The sequence below is a fragment of the Vombatus ursinus genome, unplaced genomic scaffold (assembly GCF_900497805.2).
Source record: "Vombatus ursinus unplaced genomic scaffold, bare-nosed wombat genome assembly UNPS02004691.1, whole genome shotgun sequence".
Taxonomy (NCBI): Eukaryota; Metazoa; Chordata; class Mammalia; order Diprotodontia; family Vombatidae; genus Vombatus; species Vombatus ursinus.
The window spans coordinates 272545-293551 of record NW_020944469.1 but is presented as its reverse complement, the minus strand read 5'-3'; the positions used below and the strand labels follow the sequence as shown (position 1 = coordinate 293551).

At 50.3% G+C, this 21007-nt stretch overlaps 1 protein-coding gene across 1 annotated transcript in view; it reads right to left on the bottom strand.

Moving 5' to 3' along the window:
* The window catches only part of SLC16A2 (solute carrier family 16 member 2), a 103734-nt gene that overhangs the window by 2999 nt on the left and 79728 nt on the right, over positions 1-21007 (bottom strand). The window contains exons 2-5 of the mRNA XM_027839508.1: positions 15448-15592; positions 10719-11166; positions 9806-9958; positions 3040-3268 (exon numbers count right to left, since the gene is read on the bottom strand). Coding sequence (XP_027695309.1) covers positions 3040-3268; positions 9806-9958; positions 10719-11166; positions 15448-15592 — 975 coding nt within the window. The remainder of the gene's footprint in view (positions 1-3039; positions 3269-9805; positions 9959-10718; positions 11167-15447; positions 15593-21007) is intronic.

Here is a 21007-nt window from a genome sequence, read left to right as displayed (position 1 = left end):
GGAGGGATCCTGGACCAGGGAATGGCAGAGCTGGGAGGGATCCTGGAACAGGGAATGGCAGAGCTGGGAGGGGCTTAAAACAAGGAATGTCAGAACTGAGCGCAACTTCAGAACTCAGAGCATAGATTGTCAGAGCTAGAAAGGGTCTTAGGGGCAGTGTAGTATAACGTTTAGGGAACTGGACTTGTCAGGAAGAGCTAGGTTCAAATCCCACCGCAGGCACTTACAGGCTATGTGACCCTGGGCAGGTCACTCAATTTTTCTCTTGTGTCTGAAAATGAGGAATGTGAGACCCAGAGTGGGGACAGAACTGGGCAATCTGGGAACTGCCTAGAAAAGCTCACGTCAATCACTCCAGACAAAAAGGAACCGAAAAGGGGGAAGCTCTTTCCTAGAGAGAGACTGGGTGTTGGTGCCCAGCTCCAGTTTGCGATGGAATTGATTGCGATAGGCTGAGGCTGTGGCCTTGGGCTTCCAGGGCATAAAGAGCTGATCTTCCCTTCCTCGACTCTTGGAACTAGACTGGGGTTCAACTCTGATTGCCTGCACTTCCTAGCTATGCAGCCCTGGGCAAATCACTTAACTGCCTTAGTTTTCTCAACTGTAAAATGGGGATGAAATCAGCATCCCATTCTAGGGTTGTTGTGAGCATCATCTGAGATACTATTTGGAAAGCGTTTAGTGCAGTGGCTGGCACATAGCAGGCACTTAATAAGTGCTCATCTCCTTCCTTCCTTAGGAGAGAGGCAATGGCCTAGTAGGGCCAGATGAGATAGGATAGCTTCAGCAGAGCCTGTGGCAAAGAAGAAACTTGATCATGGCTTCTGGTCGCCTGTCGGGGCCTACCCCCTTTCCTGATACCATTCAAGAGACCATCTGTATTAACCCTGGGCCCCCTTTTAAAGCGAAGGCTCTCGGGGGTAATGGTGGAGGGAGTAAAACGAGCTAGGAAGACTTAGGCTCTCCAAGTCTAGAGCTCTGTCCGCTACCCCATACTATGTCGATGTGATAGCATCCTTCCTGGCTGTGACAATCTCTGCTCTCTGTTCTAAGATCCCTCCCAGCTCAGACAGTCTATTTTGGGACTTGGTAGTTAGTCTGCATTCAAGTCTTGACTGGGACCTTTCCTTGGGAAAATCCTTTTCCCTCTCTGGACTCCAGGCTCTTCCTCTAAAACAGGGATGTTGGCCTCAATGACCACATCCCTGCCACCTCTACCCACCTGGATCATAAGGGCCCTCCTAGTTTGGACACGCTATGTCCTAAGATCCTTGGAAAGGGCCCTGCTTCTATGTCTGAGTACGGTGAGAAGCTTGGACAAGATAGCCCCTAGGGTCGATTCAGGCCCTGATATCTGACACCCTGCTGGGGGATTTTAAGAAGGTGTCCTGTTTTTTTTACCCCTGCCAGGATGTTTTCCACTGCAGGATTTTCCATGCTACTCATTCTAGGGCAACAGCAAGGCCCCTTTGGATACTAGGGATGGTCCTAGGGAGATTGTGAGACACAGATACACCCCTTTTCCTAACATCACTCGAGAGATCGCCTGTATTAGCCCTGGCTCATGGCCTGCCCCTGCTAAGGCTAATTCACAAGCCCTGTCCAAAGTACCAGGAGGTCACCAGTGTGCCTCAATAACCCAGACGCTGTGGCTGCCCCACATCTCTCTAGATTAGCTGTGTACATGGCCACACACCCAGAATGAGATCAGTGGATAGCAGACTTGTGATGCCACTTAGTTGCATTCCCTCCTCCTTTCTCCCCACACACCTGAGGCCTAGAAAGAGCCTCAGAAGATATTGCAGTATCTAAAGGCTCTGTGATTTCATCTGGGTGGGCATACCCTCTACCCATGCATGTCCTAACCCATCTACACCTTGGTCAATATGGCCAAAAATACTGCCAACGGAGATGCGCCTAGGGTGGGATGAACAGAACCTTGCACTAGGGTGTCAATATTTAGAGAGACTGCGATGGTGGCACTTTCAATCATTCAGCAGTATAGAAACAGCTTAACTTAGCACGTAGTTAGAAAGAAGAGTTGAAACAGGAAGCTGCTAGAGATAAGCTTCCTCCCTCCTCACCACAAACTGCCACCATGCCCCTGTTGAATCGCTTGCCCAGACCCACCTCACCCTACTTCGCTCTGTCCTCGACAACGCCCTCAGTGGCCGGATCGGCAGCCCCCCGCTTTCTGCTCCAGAATCTCTTCCTCTACCTCCCCCACCCTGGAATTGAGGCTGTGGTTTCTGCTGCTTGCCCCAAGTGCCAAAATCACTGGGTATGGTTCTGCTGGGTCGGCAGTTCGTGGCTGGGCAGTCATTCTAGCCTGGCAGGAGCTGGCATCAGAGGCGGGCTATTTAAGCCTACCTAACCATGTTTCCTCTCTGGCTGCCTCTCTGTCTATTGGGTAATTAGTAAATACAACCAGGTTCCTCCTTTCTCCCCCCAACCCCAACCCCTTCTGCTATTCAGTCATTTGAATCGAATAACCAGATTTGCTCTCCACCCTGGCTCCCCAGTAGTTCAATCTAACTATATTCAGTCCCTCAAGAAGAGGGGAGTTCATGTGGGTGAGGGCTCCCTGGCTCCATCTGCCAGTGCAGGTCCCAAGGCGTCCCTGCCTGAGAGGACTGAAGGAGCTGGAATGAATCCCAAACACGCGGTCCCTGGTACTTCACCGGACCGACTCTGCCACGCATCACCTACAGTCTGGGCCGAGGCTGGAAGCCTCCTCGGCTGGAGAGGAGTGGATGGTCCTTGGACTCTCCTGGCACAGCCTGGGAGATCCCAGGGTCACCCTTGGGCTAGGCTGAGGTATTGGAAGAGGACTTTGGCTAAACAGTCTTTGGATGTGCCCTGCTACCTGGCTTCTTAGAATTCTAATATGGTTTAGTTTGAGATGGCAGAATCACTAAGGGCTTCCCCCAGCATGTGCCAGCATGGCTAAGATCATATAGTGCATTAAGAAATGCCAACAGGCCTTAGGCAGAGGTGCTCAGATGGGCACAAGCACCCTCTCTGGGTGGGCAGCCTCACCTGCTATGGGGGGCCCGGCAGTCATGGGCAGTGCCATCATGCCTAGTAGGTAGCCAATGGCCTGAGATGCCTGCATGGGCCCAACGAGTTCAAAGGCAACGGGAGCCATGATGGTGGTGAAGAAGCCGTCACACAGGCCAAGGAAGAGGCAGACGACGATGAGGCCGCCAAATCCCTTGCACAGAGGGATCATCATGCACATGAGGCCCAGGAGCATAAAGGCGATGACCTGGAGAAAGAAGGAAGGAAGCGGGTCAGGCAGCACAGGTAGCTAAGGGCCAGATTTAGTCCCTGACAAATAATTAGAGACCTCCAAGACCTTCCTCACTCTGCCATCCTCTGAGTCCTAAAGTCCCCCTGGCCCTGACTTTCTACTGGGTTCTAAGGTCCCTCCCAGTCTATGGGTCTACGAGTATAGCCTCTGAATGATAAATGAGGAGACAGAAGGAGGAAATAAACATTTATTAAGCACCTAGTATTTGCCAGGCACCGTGTTAATTGCTTTACAAATATCTCATTTGATCATAAGGGTTCCTCTGGAAAAGGCATGTATGTCCTGTGGGCTGAAAGATATCGGGACGGGGGAGGGGAGAGCTGTTTTTCAAGGCGTGTTAGCACATCTAGGCTCTAGTCAGCATTGCATCAGGACATGCACTTTCCCAGGAGATGTGGGCTGATTCTCCTGGCTTCAAGAACAGGATAAATAAGGTACCAGGGGGCCCTCTACCATTTTTGTGCCTTTGCTGCTTTTGCAGGAAACAAACCCAAGGAAATTTGGCATAAGCATGTGTGGCCCAGCAGGCATTTTGCCAGAGCCTGGCACCTCTGGGTCTATCTTGGGTGGTTGGGCGGGACACTCTCCTCCTGGCTTTGGTTGAGGGTTTCATAGGAGCTTCCTATGGAAGTTGGTAACCACAGAGACCTGCAGGGAATTCCACTTCACTCCAAGGAGGCTGGGGCCATGATACGAAGCAAGGAAAGCTGGTCAGTCTGACGTTTCTCTCGGGCTGAACAGAATGTCCTCAGAGCAAAATCTAAGATGACGGTGGCCATGGCTAGACAATAATTTGTGTGGAAAATACTCAGAGGGCTTTAGGGGACTGACTGTTAGCACAATGTGAGTCAAAAGAGATGCAGCTGAAAAAAACCATGGACTCTCTCTTAGGTTGTATGAACATAATGAAGCATGATGGAGAGAGACACAGAGACAGACAGACATGGAGAGACAGACACAGAGACAGAAAAGGCAGAGAGACAGAGAGCCAGACAGAGAAGGATACACAAAGACAGAGACACAGAGAGAGACAGAGACAGAAACAGAGAGGAGAGAGACGGGCACAGAGAGAGACAGATAAGAGAGAAAAACAAAGACAGAGAAAGACATAGAGAGAGACAGAGAAGAGAGAGAGAGAGAGAGAGAGAGAGAGAGAGAGAGAGAGAGAGAGAGAGAGAAAGAGAGAGACAGAGACAGACAGAAAAAGAGAAAGAGTGAGAGAGACAGAGACAGGCACACAGAGAGAGACAGATAAGAGACAGACAGAGAGAGATGGAGAATAGAGAGAGACAGAGAGAGACAGAGAAGAAACAGAGATCCAGAGACAGACACAGAGACAGATACAGAGAAAGAGAAGAGAAAGACAGAGAGACAGAGACAGAGATAGAGAGACAGAGAGAGAGGGAGAGAAAAAGAGAAAGAGTGAGAGAGAGTGAGTGAGTGAGAGATTTAGAGAGATAGAGAGATGAGACAGAGAAGAGAGAGAGAGCCAGAGCCAGAGCCAGAGCCAGAGTGAGGAGTGGATTGCCCTTGCTCAGGTCAGGTCACATGTACTATATTGCGGTCCATTCTGGGCACCATATTCATGGGCATGCTACAGCATGCATGTCTAGAGGAAGGCAACCATGCCAGGAAGAGCGATGGCCTCCATGCCATAGGGTTGCTTGTGTTAGCTGCAGATGTGTAACCTGGCAAAAGGAGAACTTGGGGGCCCAAGGCAGATGAAGTAGGTATCTGAAGGTCTGTGGAATAGCAAAAGAAGTTTGTTCTTCTGGGGCCCCAAGGGCAGAGATGGAAGCAGTGAGTTCTAGTTATGAGGCCTAATCGTGTAGGGGAGAGGGAGGGCCTTAGAGTCAAGGAAGATTTGCATTCAAATCCCACCTCAGACACTCCCTAGCTGTGTGACCCTGGGTGACTTACTTAACCTCTCTGTGCCTCGGTTTCCTTATTTGTAAAGCAAGGGAGATGGATTCAATGGTTTCTAAGTTTGCTTCCAGATCTAAGTCAATGATCCTATGACAGGAAGATTCTAACTTAATATAGATGAACAACCTCCTGATACTACAGGTGCCCCAGACTGGAATGAGGTGCCTTTTACAAAGGAGTGAGCTCTCTGTCCCTGGAGGTACTCAAGTGCAGGCTTTCAATTTCCAATGCTTTCAATTCAAGCATTTTACCAAGACCTACCCTGTGCCAGGCATCCTATTAGACTGGAAAACAAAGACAAAATATGAAACAACCTTTGCCCTCAAGGATTTGTCATTCTATTATCTGCTTTTGAGGAAGGCTTTAGAGGCAAGGTGGTGCAGTGAGTAGAGCCCCAGACCTGGAGTGAGGAAGACCAGAATTCAAATCAAGCCTCAGACACTACCTATGGGATCCTGAGCAAGTTACTTAACCTCTGGCTGTGTCAGTTTACTCATCTATAAAATGGGAATGATAATAGCACCTACCTCCCAGGGTTCGTGGGAGAATAAATGAGCCAACTTTAAAGTGCTATTATTATTATTATTATTATTATTATTATTTTTATTATTACTATTATTACGAGAGAAGACTTGGGTAGCTGCTGGCAGGTAGACTGAATAAACTCTGAGGTTCCTTCCAGCAGTGAGAGGCTTCTCCCTCTTAATAAGGGCCCATGGTGGGTGTGGTTGTCATTCCTGGCAAGTCTGCCCTTGGGAGGGAGGCTCCCCAGAGTGCTGCCCCATGAGGGCTGCCACACGATGGTGTCTTAAGGGAGAATCAAAACCATTCTCATCCCAGGTCTTTGGGTCAGCCTGGATAGCAGAGAAACTGAGGTTAAAGTATTGTGCTTTTCAGTGCTGGCTAAGATTATTTCTTATTTCTTATTTATTTATTTATTTTGGAGACACTAGGGTTAAGTGACTTGCTCTGGGTCACACAGCTGGTAAGTGAGGCCGAATTTAAACTCAGGTCCTCCTAAGGGCTGGTGTTCTATCCACTAAACTGCACCACCTAGCTGCCCCTAAGATTATTTCTTTAAGCCTGGGATGAGTGCGGGCGTGGCTTTTCTGAGCAGCACAGTGACTTGCTTTGGGGCACACAGGTATAGGTCAGTCAACAAGCATTTATTAAAAGTGCTTCCTCCGTGCCAGGCACAGTGCTAAGCACCGGGGCTCAACTGGGTGCCCCAGAGGATGGAAATGGGAGGCAAGGATCTCCAGGAAGATAATTGCCTCATCCCCTGGGGGCTCCCCACTTCTCAAGGCCCCAAACTCTGCCCAAGTGCTAGGAAGGGAACCCAGGCAGCCCTACCTCCCAGCGAGGATTCAGGCAACCCACCAGGTGAGAAAAGAACAGACATGCCTATCAGCCAAGCCCATTAGGTCAATTAAGAGTTAATATCATTATATAACACAAAAGGCCTCATTAACTGACTTTAAAGAGTGTAATTACTGGCCTATTGTGTTTGGCTGCCTCTTAACATCCTCCGGGAGGCCTTGCCAAGGTTCTGAGATGAAACATCCCTCTTGGAACAGACTGAGACCTCAGCTCCAGCCGACCCTGAGGATCCTCCCAGGCAGGGCACGTGTGGTCCAGGGCTGGCCCCAGGCTGGGCATCCCCAGTGGGAGTCCCCCCAAGGCCAAGGAGCTGAGCACTTCCCATCCTCCACCTGCTGCACAGGACTGGGGCCTCCCTCAGTCAGGCCTCACTTGGGGCAAGGATCAGGCAGGTGCTGGCAGCTGGGACGGGCATATCAAGCCAGCCTGATCTCATGGGAAGCCCACCAGATTCGGAGACTGTGGCTCTGTCACCCACTGACTGTGTGACCACTGGCAAGTACCTGTTCTTCTCTGGGCCTCAGTTTCCTTATATGTAAAATGAGAATATTGCTCCTTGAATACCCTATCTCCCACGATTGCTGTGAGGCAAACTTTGGCAAACATTTGCAAACCTGGAGGCACCACAGGAATTGTTTGGTTGTTTTGTTTTATTTGGAGGGGGGCGGGGCTGTACCTAGGATTTCATCACTTGAAAGGAACTTCTGGTATGAAGAGTCCCTCTACCAATGCAGTTTTGCAACTATTTTTCGAATGATAGTCTTAGACTCAAAGGTTCTTAATTTGAGGTCCGTGAACTTAAAACAAATTAATAACTATTTTACTATATTTGGTTTCTTTTATAACCTTATAGATTTTATTTTCCCCATTTAAAAACATCATTCTGAGAAGGGGTCCATAGGCCTCCCCAGACTGCCAAAGGGGTCCAGGACACAAAAAAGGTGAAGAATCCCTTTGGATGCCTGTGAAGGAGAGGCTAAGTGATCTGGGATCTATGATATGCTTGGACCCTAGGGGTAGGATCAGCCAGGGGCAGGGCCGGAGCTCTGCCTCCTGGCTCCAAGGAGGGAGGAACCACTAGTTTCTACGGTACACTGCCTCTCTAATATTATTATTACAACATAATAATATTATATTCTAATCGTATCATCTAATTCTAGCAATCATGTCAATATCACAATTAATACTCATCATAAAACGGGGACAGTAATACTTGAACTGGCATCTGGGGTCATGTGATGGAAGTGCTTTAAAGTTTTGTAAAAAGGAGTTATTTATTAATATATTGGGCAAGGCACTTTCCTCTTTGTAATTCGATTTCCTTTCTAGCACAATGGGGGTGGGAGTTAATAGTATAATAACAATGATGATGATGTTGACAGCAATCATTGTCTTGCCATCCTCTGGGGGGATGTTATGAGAATCTGAAGAGACTCAGTTGGATTCCATTGTATTCTGCGATAGATGTGACCTCACAGGGAGCTCTCTTGTTATGAGGGACTATTTCTCCAAGGTAAGTCCAGGCAAGCTTCCATTTATGTAATATTTTATATCCATTCTCTCGGTTGTTTCTCCGAACAGCCCATAAGAAGATTTTTGAGTTCCATTTTACAGAGAAGGAAACTGAAGCCCAGAGAGGGGAAGTGACTCACCCAGGGTCACACAGAGAAATAGAAGCAGAGTGAACTTCCGTCTGTTGCCTCAGAACGCAAGGGCTCTTTCTATTCCAGCATGTTCTCTTCTAGGGGGTGGTGTTAGGCAAGTCTTGGGAGCCCAGTAGGAAGGGATGCCTCTGGGGAGCAGGTGCTAAGCTGCAAGGAGGGGCTACTACCTCCCCAGGTAAGTGGCTGGGTTCCCCATAAGTCCCTCTCCATTCCTCCAGCCCAAGGATATCTCAGCCCTTACTTTCCATTCAGGTCTCCCAGGGAGACTGGGGAACCAAATCTTTTTCTGGAGACCCCTCAACAACCCTGATTTGGGTTCAGAGCAAATAGCTCCCAGGGACACTGATGCCAGACTGCTCTGACCAAGCAAGTTACCAGGAGAGAGGGCTGGAGGCCTGGGACTCTGGCATCTACACTCAGAGAGCCAAACTCTGGGGATGGGAAGGACATCAATACATAATCAAGAACTCAGGACTGAGGGCCAATGGGAAAACACAGTTGATTGATGGAAAGGAATGATTGGAAATTGGCTAGACTCCTGAGTCTGGCCCGACAGGCGCAAGGGGGTCCCGTCAGCACTGACATTCAATGTTCTCTCTTCTGAGGCCCCTGTTAGCCCAGATACTCCATGTTTTAAGGCTCCTCTCTGCCATTCTAAGGTTCAATCTCCAACATTCCATGTCCAACGGTCCTCCTAGCCCTGACTTTCCACGTTCTAAGGCCCCTCCCAGCTCTGACATTCCCTGTTCAGCCTGACCTTCCCAATACTAAAATCTTTTCCAGTTCTTAAATTCTCTGTTCAAGGGATCCTCTCACCTCTGACATTCCATCTTCTAAGGAGCACCCCCAGCCCAGCCCTGAAATTTTCCATTCTAATAATAACAATTTTGTTTGACATTTATCTAACACTTTGAGATTTACAAAATTTCACATACATTTTATTATTTGAACCTCCTCCAAATCCTGTTAGGTAAGTACTACAGGGATTTTATTCTCATTTTACAAATGAAGAAACTGAAGCTCTTTGGGGGAATGTGACTTGCCCCACAGTCATGTGGGTAGAAAGTGTCTGAGCTGGGATTTGAACTTAGGTCCTCCTGCCTCCAACCTAGGTTCCCTGATCACTGAGGAGTCAAGGCAACTCTGATCCTTGTGCCTTTAGCCTCCCAGATGGGAAGGCTGATAATAGTAATTATTAACAATAACTTTCGTTGGAAGAGCTCAAAGAGGCTTATTTCATTTTTACACTCTCCCTGGGACGTAGGGAGAGATAGCAATCATTGTCTCCACTGCCCAAGATTCCACAGTGAATCAGCAGCAGAGGCCAGAACCTTCTGCAGTTTGGCTGAGGGGGGAGCTCTAACTGCTGAGCAGCACTGCCTCTCCTTGGAGTGTGTGGGAATCTCCACTGAGCGCCCACGGAGTGGGGGGGGGTCCTCAAAGTGGACTCTCCTTCCCTCCCCACCCCTGTTCCTCCCAGCCTGCCCCAATTCCTCCTTGCTGGGCAAGGTCAACTGGGCACCTGTAGGTAGATCTTCTTTAGGCCAGGAATGGAGTCACTGATCCGGCCAGACACCAAGCGTCCAATGCCTGAGGTGGCCCCGATACACACCAAGAGGACCCAGGTGTCCTCGATCCTCTTCTCCCCGGTGAACTGCTTGTCCACGTACTTCATCTGAAATGCACACCCCAGCCCCCAGCCCCGAGAGGAAGAAAGAAACCAGATGAAGCCATGGTGAACTGACTGGCATGTCTCCCACCTAGCTTTCCAGGGACAGCATCCTCATTCCTGGCATACTTATGGCCTGGCACCAAGTTCCCCGGGCTCATGGATTCTTTAGGGGAAATGCCCTTATTACAGGAAAACTTCTGAAATGGGAGTCCATTCGGTCAGCCCCCCCCTTCCACCCTACCCCCCACCTCTGGTTTTTTGGGGTGCGCTTGGGGGAGTTGGCCCTTGGGTGGAACAGGAGAAGGGAGCCAGGAGCAGTGCTGAAGGTGGGGATACTCTAGAATGGGCATTCCTTCCAGTCTCCTCCACTCTTTTCCCCTGGGACCCTCCAGTCTCAGCCCTGGCTCTTATAAATCTCAGAACTGGTAGCAATCTCAGATGCCATCTGGGTCAACTTGGACCTGAGTAGAAGTGCCCTGGAATGCGTCTAGCCTCCCCCTGCAGATAGCTCGTGAAGTAAAGGACCTCACAACTTCCAAAGGCAGCTGATCTTACAGTACTCTGCCCTCTCTGGCCCAGTAGGACACGTCTCCCCCTTCTCCTTGCTAGCCTTCGAAATCCCAGCAGCCAGCGCGATCATGTCCTTCCCCAAATCTCCATCTGTCCCCCCTCCCACCCTGACCCCTTCCCTTTGGCCCAACCTAGGACAGCGCTCTCGCTCTGCCAGCCTGCGTGCTGGCTGAGACAGAGGGGAACGGCTCACCAAATGCACGTAGGGGATGAAATAGCCCAGAGCGGCGGTGGCGATGCCAAATGCCCAGATGCGATAGGTCCTGTGATAGAAGACCCTCATGTTGCAGTAGTTGGTCAAGTGGCCCATGCACTGCTGGCAGAGGCTCCGGCCCAGCTTGGCCCGGGAGTTGTGAGTGGTAGGCAAGAGGGGCCGGTAGGTCAGTGAGAGGAACATGAGGATTAGCATGAAGATGCTGAGCACCCGGAAGGTGTGTGCCAGCTTGATCTTTTCCCCCAGCATCTTCATCAGGAAAGGGAAGGACATGGAGAAGAGGCTGCTGGCAGCAGCTACCACCCCATTGGCCAGGCCCAGGCGCCGCTGGAAGTAGTGGCCCAGGATGACCAGAGAAGGCTGGAAAGCAAAGGAACTCCCACAGCCAAACAGGATGCCGTAGGTGAAGAAGCGAGCCTCCAGGGAGCTGGGGAGGAAAGAGATGGGCCGCCATAGGCATCTCAGGGTTCTCTAGCTCTGGGGCAATAGGCTGGCTTCCTTCACTCCTCCCTTTCTGCCCTCTGTCCCTTCCTCCCTCCGTTTTCCTCTTTTTCCCCACCCAGAATCCAAGGGGGCCACTGGCTGCCCCCCATTCTGCTCCCACTCTCATGCTTAACACAGAAAGGCAAGGAGGGCCCGATGGTAGTGGGGGACAGCCTTCAGTTTCAGGGCCAGAGACCTTGATTGGAATCTCAACTCTGCTACTACCTAGCTATGTCACCTCCTTCAAAACGAGATCATACACTGAGCAGGCAAGGTCATAGTTTCAACAAGCTTGGAAAAATATCACCCTGGGGAAGGACAAAGGGTTAGTCCTGAGGGTAGCTGGAAAGATAGTCATTATTGGAGGCAGGATGGGTGAGACATCTTCTAACTGCCAAGAATTGAAGAACAGGGATCATAGACGTACAGGCAGAAGAGGTCATTGAGTTCAGCCCCATTTTACAGATAAGGAAACTGAGGACCGGTGAGGTATAAATGACTAGCCCAAAATCCTGCAGCTGATGTTTGAGGTGGGATTTGAATCCAGGGAGGTCTTCCTTACTCCAGGTCTAGTGCTCCAGCCACTACAGTGTGCTGTCTGTCACAGAGTTGGGGTCATTGGTGAGCATCAGGCCAACTGGAGGCCTCTTGTGTCCAGGCCGTCTGGGATCTGGTTAGCAGAAGCCATTCCCTTCCCAGTGACTTGGGGGAAGCTTAAGCCAACATAACTCAAAGCCCTCTTCAATTCCCAAAGCCAGTGTCCTTCCCACTACAGCCTGGTCATCTTTTTGCTTCCAGATAGGCCTAGCCCGGCCCCATGAGAACTTGTCTGAGTTTTTTTAGGCCATCTAAGGAAGATTGAGCAACCCTTCTCATCTGTCCACTGTTGGAAATTCAGCCTCCACCCCCAAGCAGTGAAGTTGAAAGGACCTCAGGGCCAGTGCTGCAAAGAGGGAAGAGGAACTAGCTACTAGTGTTTCCATGGCAACCCTCACCATGGCACTCCATCTCCAAGCATTCCCAGGACAAGACCGTTGATGCAGGCGAAGTGTGAGAATGAGATAAAGCCAAATACCACTGGGCCCTATGGATACTGCCAGAGTGGGCATGCCACTTGGCTGTTTGCCAAGTTATCCAGTTCAAAGGCCAGAATTCTGGGGCTCAGTTTGCTCTGTGAGTCCACCGAGGAAAAGCTTAGGGCCCCTGAGCAGTGACCTAGTCAGAACATACCCACCAGCATCCCCAGTACTGAGAGACAAGATGCCTTCCTGGTCACCGTTGGCCAACCTGGATGAGAAGAGCCCCCAAGTTCACCCAGACCTGCCCCTGGCCCAAAGAACCGTTCACAGCCCCCTCCACCATTCATCCCACTTCCTTGCCATCTGAAATGACTCAAAATCCTGAGTGATGCAGCAGGAAGGATGGACTTGGGCCTCCTGCCAGCAGCTGAAACTGCTTTTCCACGGGAAGAGAAGCCAAATAACCTGGCCATTGGTGTAATGGAAAGAACGCTGGATTTGGACGCAGAGGACTGGGGTTCAAATCCCACTGTGCTATTGAATGCCCATAAAGTGAGGGAGTTGTATTACATGGCCTCTGAGGGCCCAACCAGCTCTGGCACCCCATGATTTCTGGCTCTGATGATGCATATGTTCACAGGAAAAGCCAAGTCACAGGGGCTCAGTGGCAAGACACCTCCAATTCCAAGTTCTTGCTGGGGGCAGCAAACAGTCCCTGCCACTGTGCCCCACCCCCATTATTGAACCCATGTGACTGAAAGGAAATGGGATCCTTATGTGCCTAATTTGTTTACACTTTGCTCAGTCTTACAAAACAGCTCAGTGCTGAGCAGTGGAGGGGCTGAGGCCCCTCCTCCATCCTGCCGATGCCCCAGGCATGGCATTCCCTGACGGGCATATGAGGCCGGATGCTTCAAGGGTCCTGCCACCCCATGCCCAGAGCAGGCACCCCAGGGGTTTTTCCCTTTTTTTTCTGTCCCAATCTGACGGGATGGTGCCAAACCCTTTTTGCTGGCTGAATCCTCGTTTTGCTGGCATGTTGGGTGGGAGCTCGGGTGGGTGGCCGGAAATGTTAGACTCACAAAGAAAGTTGGCTCACCCTTAGAGGACCCAGGACCATAAAATAAAATTTTTTTTTAAAAGAAGCAATGACTATTCTTGAGGCTACAAGTTCCAATGCCAAGTGCCATTCTGGAAAGAGATTGGTCAGGATGGAGAGATGAAAGACAGTATGGGAGAATGGCAAAAACACTGGATTTGGAGTCTAGAGAGCTGAGTTCAAATCTTGCCTGTTGCTTCCTACCTGTGTGACCTTAGACAAGTCCCCTCCCCAATCTGGGCCTCAATTTTCTCCTCTGAAAACTTTGAGGTTTGGATTATGTGATCTCCTTGGTCCCTTCTGGCTATGATACCTATTACCCTTTGACCTCTTCCAATGGTCCTTGGGTATTCAGCTCTGCCCACCTTTCTCTTGTATCACTGCCACCATTCCCTCCATCTCCAGGCAGGATGACTCTCACATCTGCCCAGATCAATGGAGGGTGATGGATCACACAAGGAATCCCCCCACAACCCCTCTTTCCCCACCTGGAGGAAAGACCTGTTGACTTGACTTCTCTCTCGTTCATACCAGCTGGAGAGGGAGGGCTTTGTGAGTTAGGAGGTACCCCTATCTAATGGGGGGCTGATCCAGACTGCTTGGGGTGGGGGTGAGTCATTGCTCCTACAGGGGAAGGACAAACCAGGATGGTGAAGGGTTGCCATAAAAAGGAAGAAATCAGATTTCATCATTTTGTTTGGGACCAGTGGGTAGAGGTCCCAGAGGCTGGTTCTAAGGAAAAACTTCCAGCCAATGAGAGCTATTGAACAGTGGAAAGGCCTCCCTCCTTGTCTGGTGTGTGGTAGACAGACTTCTTATTCAGCATGGATTTGGTGCTTCTGTGGGAGTGGGGCAGATGGGTTCTGTGGCCTGATCCCAGCAGGGCGCACTGCTAAATATTGCCATCCCTTCCTCTCTCCTGCCGAAAACATCTGGCTCTACCTGTACTCCCGTCATCCAGGCCTGTAGGTGGCAATTCAAGATACCTGAGGGGGAGCCAGGAAAACAAGGGCCTTGAGGTAAAGTCACCTCTTCCCAGAGCTGACCTGCCCTTGAGAACTGGATCAGAGGCAGAGAAACTAGGTTCCAGTGGGGGCTCCGTTACTTCCTGCCTTTGTGATCCCGGCCTGCTCCGTTGTGAGCCTCCTTTTCCTCTAGGAATGGTTCTCCTGGCTCTCTATCTCATAAGAGCTTCGTGATGACCTGGAATGACATCCTAGAGGAGGCAGTGTGGCCCAGCGGAGAGAATCATGGCTCTGAAGTTTGAATTCCAGCCTTGCTCTGGCCTGGCTGGACAAGTCACCTTAGCCAGAGCAGGCCCTCAGTTTTCTCTTGTGCAAAATAAGGAATTTCGACTAGAATAGGGAGTCCTTAATCTAGAAATGTAAATAACTGCATTCCAATGTAATCATTTTCCTTTGTAACCCACGGTAGTTTATTTTATGCATTTGAAACCCTCTCTGAGAAGGGAGTCCATAGGTATCACTAAGCTACCCAAAGGGTCCATTACATAAAGAAGGTTAAGAAGCCTTAGACTAGAGAAAGGTCTCTTTCTGGCCCTAAACCCCCACGATCCTGTAAGTCTGCTTCCTGTCCCCTGCCTCCCACCAACTGACTGCTTGGGCACTCTCGGTAATGTCCACGATGGCAGGAAAGGGGAGGTGCCACCTTGGGTTGGACGCAAGAATGGCTGTCAGCCTTTCGTCCCACGTGTCCTGTTCTCTCCATCAGAAAAGGAACCCTCCTTTTCTTTCTCTCTTCTTAGCCCTCAGTAGGGGTTTTGAGTGTTAGCATGGTGTTGGATGGTGCAAAGAGTACTAGAGGTTAGATTTAACCTCTCTGAGCCTCAGTTTTCTAATCTGTAAAATGGGAATAATAATAATACATGCACTAGCTGCCTCACAGGACCAGTTTTTAATAAGCCTTAAATTAAGCACCAGAGAAATGGATTATTTGAGAGCTATATAAAGGTCAGGGTTCATGAGAGAAACAAGGCCAGGGAAGATGGGCACCCCAACTTCCGCCAAAGCCATCCTGACTCCTGGGGAGTCAGGACTTCCAGGGAGGGAAGGGACGGGAACTGGGCTTGGGGTAACCGTGGTCTTACTTGGTGAAGGAACTGGTGAGGAGGCCGATGAAGGCAACAGCTGCCCCGGCTGTCGCTGGGATTCTGCAGCCCATCCGGTCGGTGAAGATGCTCACGATGGGGGAACACAAGAAGATCATTCCCATAGCCAGGGCTCCAACCCATGCTGCACAGAGACACCAAGGACAATGAGGACCCCGTGGATTGGCTGAATGCCTGCTGATCATTTACAATTCTGAGAATGTCTTCCATATCACCCAGGCCTCCCCGTGCCACCCCGCCCCCCCCCCCCCCCGCCTCCCTACAGAGGAGGAGACCAAAAGCCCAGAGAGGCCTACCCAAGGCCACATAGTGACTTAGAGGCAGGGCTGGGATTGGAGTCCTGGTGCTCCAGCTGCCAGTGACTGAGAACCCAAACCACCAGGGTATTCCATCCAAGACTTTTCCCATCAGTCCTTCAGGGGAAAGAGAAGTGGCGAATTGGGAAGGATAATGAAGACCTTGGATGTGAAGACCTCGCTTATCAACTCTTGTTCCAACACTCGATCGGTTTCGAGATTGTGGGAAAGTCATGGGGTCATGGGATTTGGAACTGGAAGGAACCTGAGAAATCATCTACGTTTTCAGTCTCCTCATTTCATCAATGAAGAAACTGAGGCCAGAAAAGATTAAGCAACTATAAAAATGAGAGGGTTGGCCCCCTCCAGCTTGAAATCCTCAGACCGTTACCAGTTCTCTCTTCTCCAGGCTACATAATCTTAGCTCCTTTAACTTTTCCTCTTCGGTTAATTGCCAACCCTATAATTATCTTCCCACTTTCCTCTGAATGTGTTCCAAGTTTGTAGCAGCAGCAGCGGCAGCAGCAGCAACAACAAGAAACACTACTTAGTATCTGTTACCTGATCAGGATCGATCTCCTCTAAATTGTAAGGAGGCCCAGTGCAGGAGCTGGGTTAAGGCATGACCAAAACACAATGAAATAGCGGGATTACTTCCTGGTCCCTCAAAACTCTGTTCCTCCTGGTGGCCTTCCCAGGATCACGCTCAGGCTAATTTATCCAATGGTTAGTGCATGCTGTCGGTGAGAATGAGGCCAGCCTTAAGCTGGAGGCCCATGAGGGCCAATTTCTTTGGCTCCACTCCCTGGCTATCCCTTGTACACTTAGCCCTGGCCTGGCTATCTTGCCAGTAAGTATGGTAGGCCATTGGAGAGACCAGGTGGGAGAAAGAATGGGCAGATTGTTTGGTTTAATGTAAACTTCACTATATTTGTGTTTCATCTTTGATATTTTCTCAACATGTGGTCTTAGGTAAGTCATTTCCTCTCTTAGGGTCTTAATTTCCTTGTCTGTAAAAATGAGAGAGTTGGACTAAATGATCTCTATGGACCTTTCCAGTCTATATCTACGATTCGATGATTATCAGAGTAACTTCATCCATGACACTGGGAAAAACAGTCCCCTGATCTGTGTTTTTTCATTGTTTCCCACAATTCACTCCAAATTCAGAGGAGAGCAGATTTGCAAATAAGACGCCCCACAGGATGGTTGCTAGCGCCCTCAACCCCAAAGAATGCTTTGTACCTACTTTTTCTATGTTGTAATTATTTTTCTGTGTATATTTTTCACCACTAATCCAATGTAAACTCCTTGAGGAAAGGAACCTGGGATTGGCATTCTGAGCACTTAGCACAGTTGCTGACACATAGTAGGTGCTTATGCTTGCTGGGTGTATGAAAGGCACAAATAACTCAGACCCAAAGGACAGTGAGACAAGGGAGCATGAAACCACAGAATCCTAGAGTATTACAGCTGGAAGGAGCCTTATTGATCATCTTCTCCAACCCTACTGACTCCCAAGCCCCCACTTTACAACCCTTCCTCTCAGAAGCATGAAGGTGGGCATCCATAGGTATGAGAAATCTGAGGGAAAGATTCCTTTTAGCTAGAGAGGAAGAGTCAGAGAGGGCTTCTTGGAAGAGATGACATCTGAGTTGGGTTTTGAAGGAAGAACTTCAACAGGTGTGGACAGGTGGTAGGATGAGTTCCACTGGGGACTTATGTGAGTAAAATGACAACCCGGATGGGAGATGGAAAAGAGTCCCAACTTAGCTGGAACCTTAATACATGAAAGGGAGCTGTAAGAGCTAGGGGGAGCAGAACCAGATAGTGAAGGGCCTTGAATGCCAAGAATAAGAAACGATACTTCAATAAATGGTGGGGAGCCTTTGAAGGATCCATATTTCCAAAGATTTTCTTGACAGCTCTGAAATGACACATGTATTTTCAATGGGAAGTTTGACTGGGTAGAAAAGCACCTTTAAAAAAATTCTCCTGCGTGTTCGAGTGCAAAGGTCATCGGATTTAGAGTCAGAGGCCAGGTTTGAATCCCAACTCTGCTCCTTAATAACTGTGATCCAGAGCAAAGAAATGGTTTCCCTTCTCTGCGCCTCATTTCCTCTATCTCCTTTAGTGTCAAATCAAAGGAGCAGTCTAGATTCTGATCTTTAAGGTTCCCTCTTGTTCAAAATCCCATGATCTTTGGTTACTTGCAGCCCCAACCCCGCCCCCCCCCCCCCCCCCCCCCCCCCCCCGCCCCCATCAACTGATTCCTGAGTGAGGGCCTCATTCCTAGAGAGTGAGTGTTCTGCCCTCTGGAGTTCTCCCTCTCCCCTCCCCCCCCTCAGGTCTTGAGGATGAGCTATAAATATATACACACATGCGCACTCTCCAGCCCTTTCATCCAAGTACTTCAGAAGAGACCCATTAGGCCCGGGAACAAGGTCGTCTGAGGGTTGTCAGGGAAGAGGGGGGACCCTGGCTGGAGCTAACCCAATGTCTGCATTCCAGAGGCACCCCTTTCTCTCACTCCTTAGGGCTGATTAAGGCTCTGGGGAACACTCACTATGTCCTACCAGCCCTGCCTCAGGCCCCTGGCCTGGGGAGAGGCCCTAAAAGTCTTTTCTCTCCAGTGACCTCACTCTCTCTCTCTCTCTCTCTCTCTCTCTCTCTCTCTCTCTCTCTCTCTTCCCCAGGCCAAAGCCAATGCCTTTGAACTTTCTGGGGAGACACTCTGAAAAGAACCCAGGAATCCAGGAGGGGAGAGATAAGACTCCCTCCTCCACTTCCCTGCTAGGCTGGGAAGGACCACTCCAAATTAATTACAGGGTTTCAGGAATCAATGTATTCAAAAGCATTCCTGTCATAAGTGGGGGCCTGGTGCTCAGGCTCACAGGAGGAAATAATGGAGAAAAGCCAAGGATAAGGGAGGCAGGCTGGGAGGGGGAGGGAGAGACAGAGAACGAAGGATGGAAGGAGAGAGGGAAGAAAATAGAGATGGAAAGGGAGGGAGAGGGAGAGAGAGGAAAAAAGAATGGGAGGGGAAAGAGGGGGAAAAAAGAGAGAATCAAAGGGGATGGAAGGAGAAAGAGAAAATGGAGAGGGAAAGGAAGAGAGAGATGGAGGAGGGGGAGGGGAAGAGAAGGAAAAAAATGGGAGGGGATGGAGGGAGAAAAAGAGAAAATGGAGAGGGGGAGGAAGAGTGAGTGGAAGGAGGAGGGAGAGGGACCGAGGCAAGGGAAGGAAGGAGGGAGGGAGAGCAGGCAGACGGGGGCGGGGGCGGGCTGGGGGCCGGAGAGCGCGGTCCGAACGAAGGCCCAGGCTTAGTAACAAGGTGCACACAGTCCTGAAAGAACAGCTAATAGGATTAAGTGGTCAGGCACCAAGTGCAGCCATCCGAAACAGCTGCGCCCAGCTCCGGGGGAGGGGGTTTTCCGGGGGAAAGCAGAGACTGTTTCCAGAGGTGTCCCCCCCCCCGCCCCCAGAGGTCTGGTGGGCCACAGGGAGAGATTACAAGGGTGGTGGAGGTGGGATGGAGAACCCCCGCCCGCGCACTCTCCCCAGTCCCAGGCGCTGACCAGTGGATCTGACGAAGCCAGCCGCGACGTCTCCAGGTGGCCGGAAAATAGTAGAGGGGGAGAGTACCTCGAAACCTCGGGAGGGAGCACCTTGGGGCAGGAAGTCAGCCTGCGGCGAACGACAAACACCCATAGGCCTCTGGGGCCCATGGGTATGGGCTGGGGGGCCAAGACTTCAGTTTTCAGTTTGTATTTGAGTCATCCTTGGGACTGAGCCTGGGAGAAGTAGTGGGGTGGGGTGTAGTGGAGAGCTCAAGAGTCAGGAGTCATAGGACCTGGGTTTGAATCCTGCCTCTGCCACTTCCTAGTTGTGTGACCCTGGGCAAAGTTGCTTTCCCTTTCCAGGCCTCAGTTTCCTCCTCTGAAGTGTTGGACCAGAAGATCTTTGAGAGCTTTAGAGCAGCTTAGAGGCCAACCCCCTTTTTCAAAGGAGGAGAGTGAAGGCCAGAGGCTAAGTGATTCATCCCAAGTCACAGTGGAAGGAGCTGGTCAGGATTCTAGATCTGTGAAATCCTCCTGTGGACAAATATCCTCTAGGCTAGAGGAGAACACTTCCCCCTCGATTCCTGCCTTGTGGGAGGATCTGGTAAGAGTCCAGGAAGGCAGAGCATAGAGTGTTCCTGAGTTGGGCAAGGGCTTTGGGGGTCTGTAAGTGAGAGGAGAAGGCCTCAGACTTGCCTCCTCTGGCTCTCTGCTCCCTACTCCCCCACCCCACCCCACCCCACCCTCAGCTCTCCATAAACTCATGCTGCCTGCAGCTGCTGGGCTCCAGGTTCAAACCTGGGGTGCCAAGAGGAGGGGTCCTGCCCCAGAGCCAAGCAGGCTTTCATACAGAGAGACCTTGGAGTTGAGTTTCCTTCTCTCTTGGCTCATGGGACTAAGCTTTGAGTCATCCCAAAGTGGAATGGGCGGCAGCAAGCTCCTCATGTCAGCAGCAGTGGGCTTGAGCATACAGGCCTCACCACATGAGCTTTGATTCTCCTCCAATGGACGACCACTTTGATCATGTGATGCTTCTATTCAACCTTCCATGGCTCCCCACTAAGATAGGCGCAAATCCCAAATCCCAGGCCTGGCACTGAGGATTCTTCCCCCCTCCCCCTCCAATCTGGTTCTGCGGCCTTGTCTTCCATCACTCCCTCTGCTTCATCCAGGGTAGTCTCCTCTTTGGCCCCTAGCATGTCCTGGATTGACTGGCCTCTGAGTCTTGTTCATTTCTCCCTTCTGCTCATCTACATGCTAGCCACCCTTCCCAGCTCAGCTTAAAGCAAACCTTCTCCACAAACAGTGTGGGAGAGTATTCTCTCACAGGTTGTTAAACATCTTTCAACTGCTAAATGCCATGGTCTTTCTCCAATCTCCTTCTTTTTTACTTCTCCCAGGCTTTTGACACAGTTTACCACCATCTCCTCCTACCAAAATACTCTCTCTTCAACTGACTTCCATCTTGGTTTGACTCCTCCTCACTCCTCAGTCTCCTTTGCTGGATCCTTCTCTTCTTCCTGCTTATTAAGTATAGATGTCCCCCAAGGCCCTGCCCTCAACCCTCCTCTCCTCTCTTTCCACTTTCTCCTTGGTGAGCTCATCAGTTTCCTATCTCTAGGCAGATGACTTTGAGATCTATCTATCTATCTATCTATCTATCTATCTATCTATCTATCTATC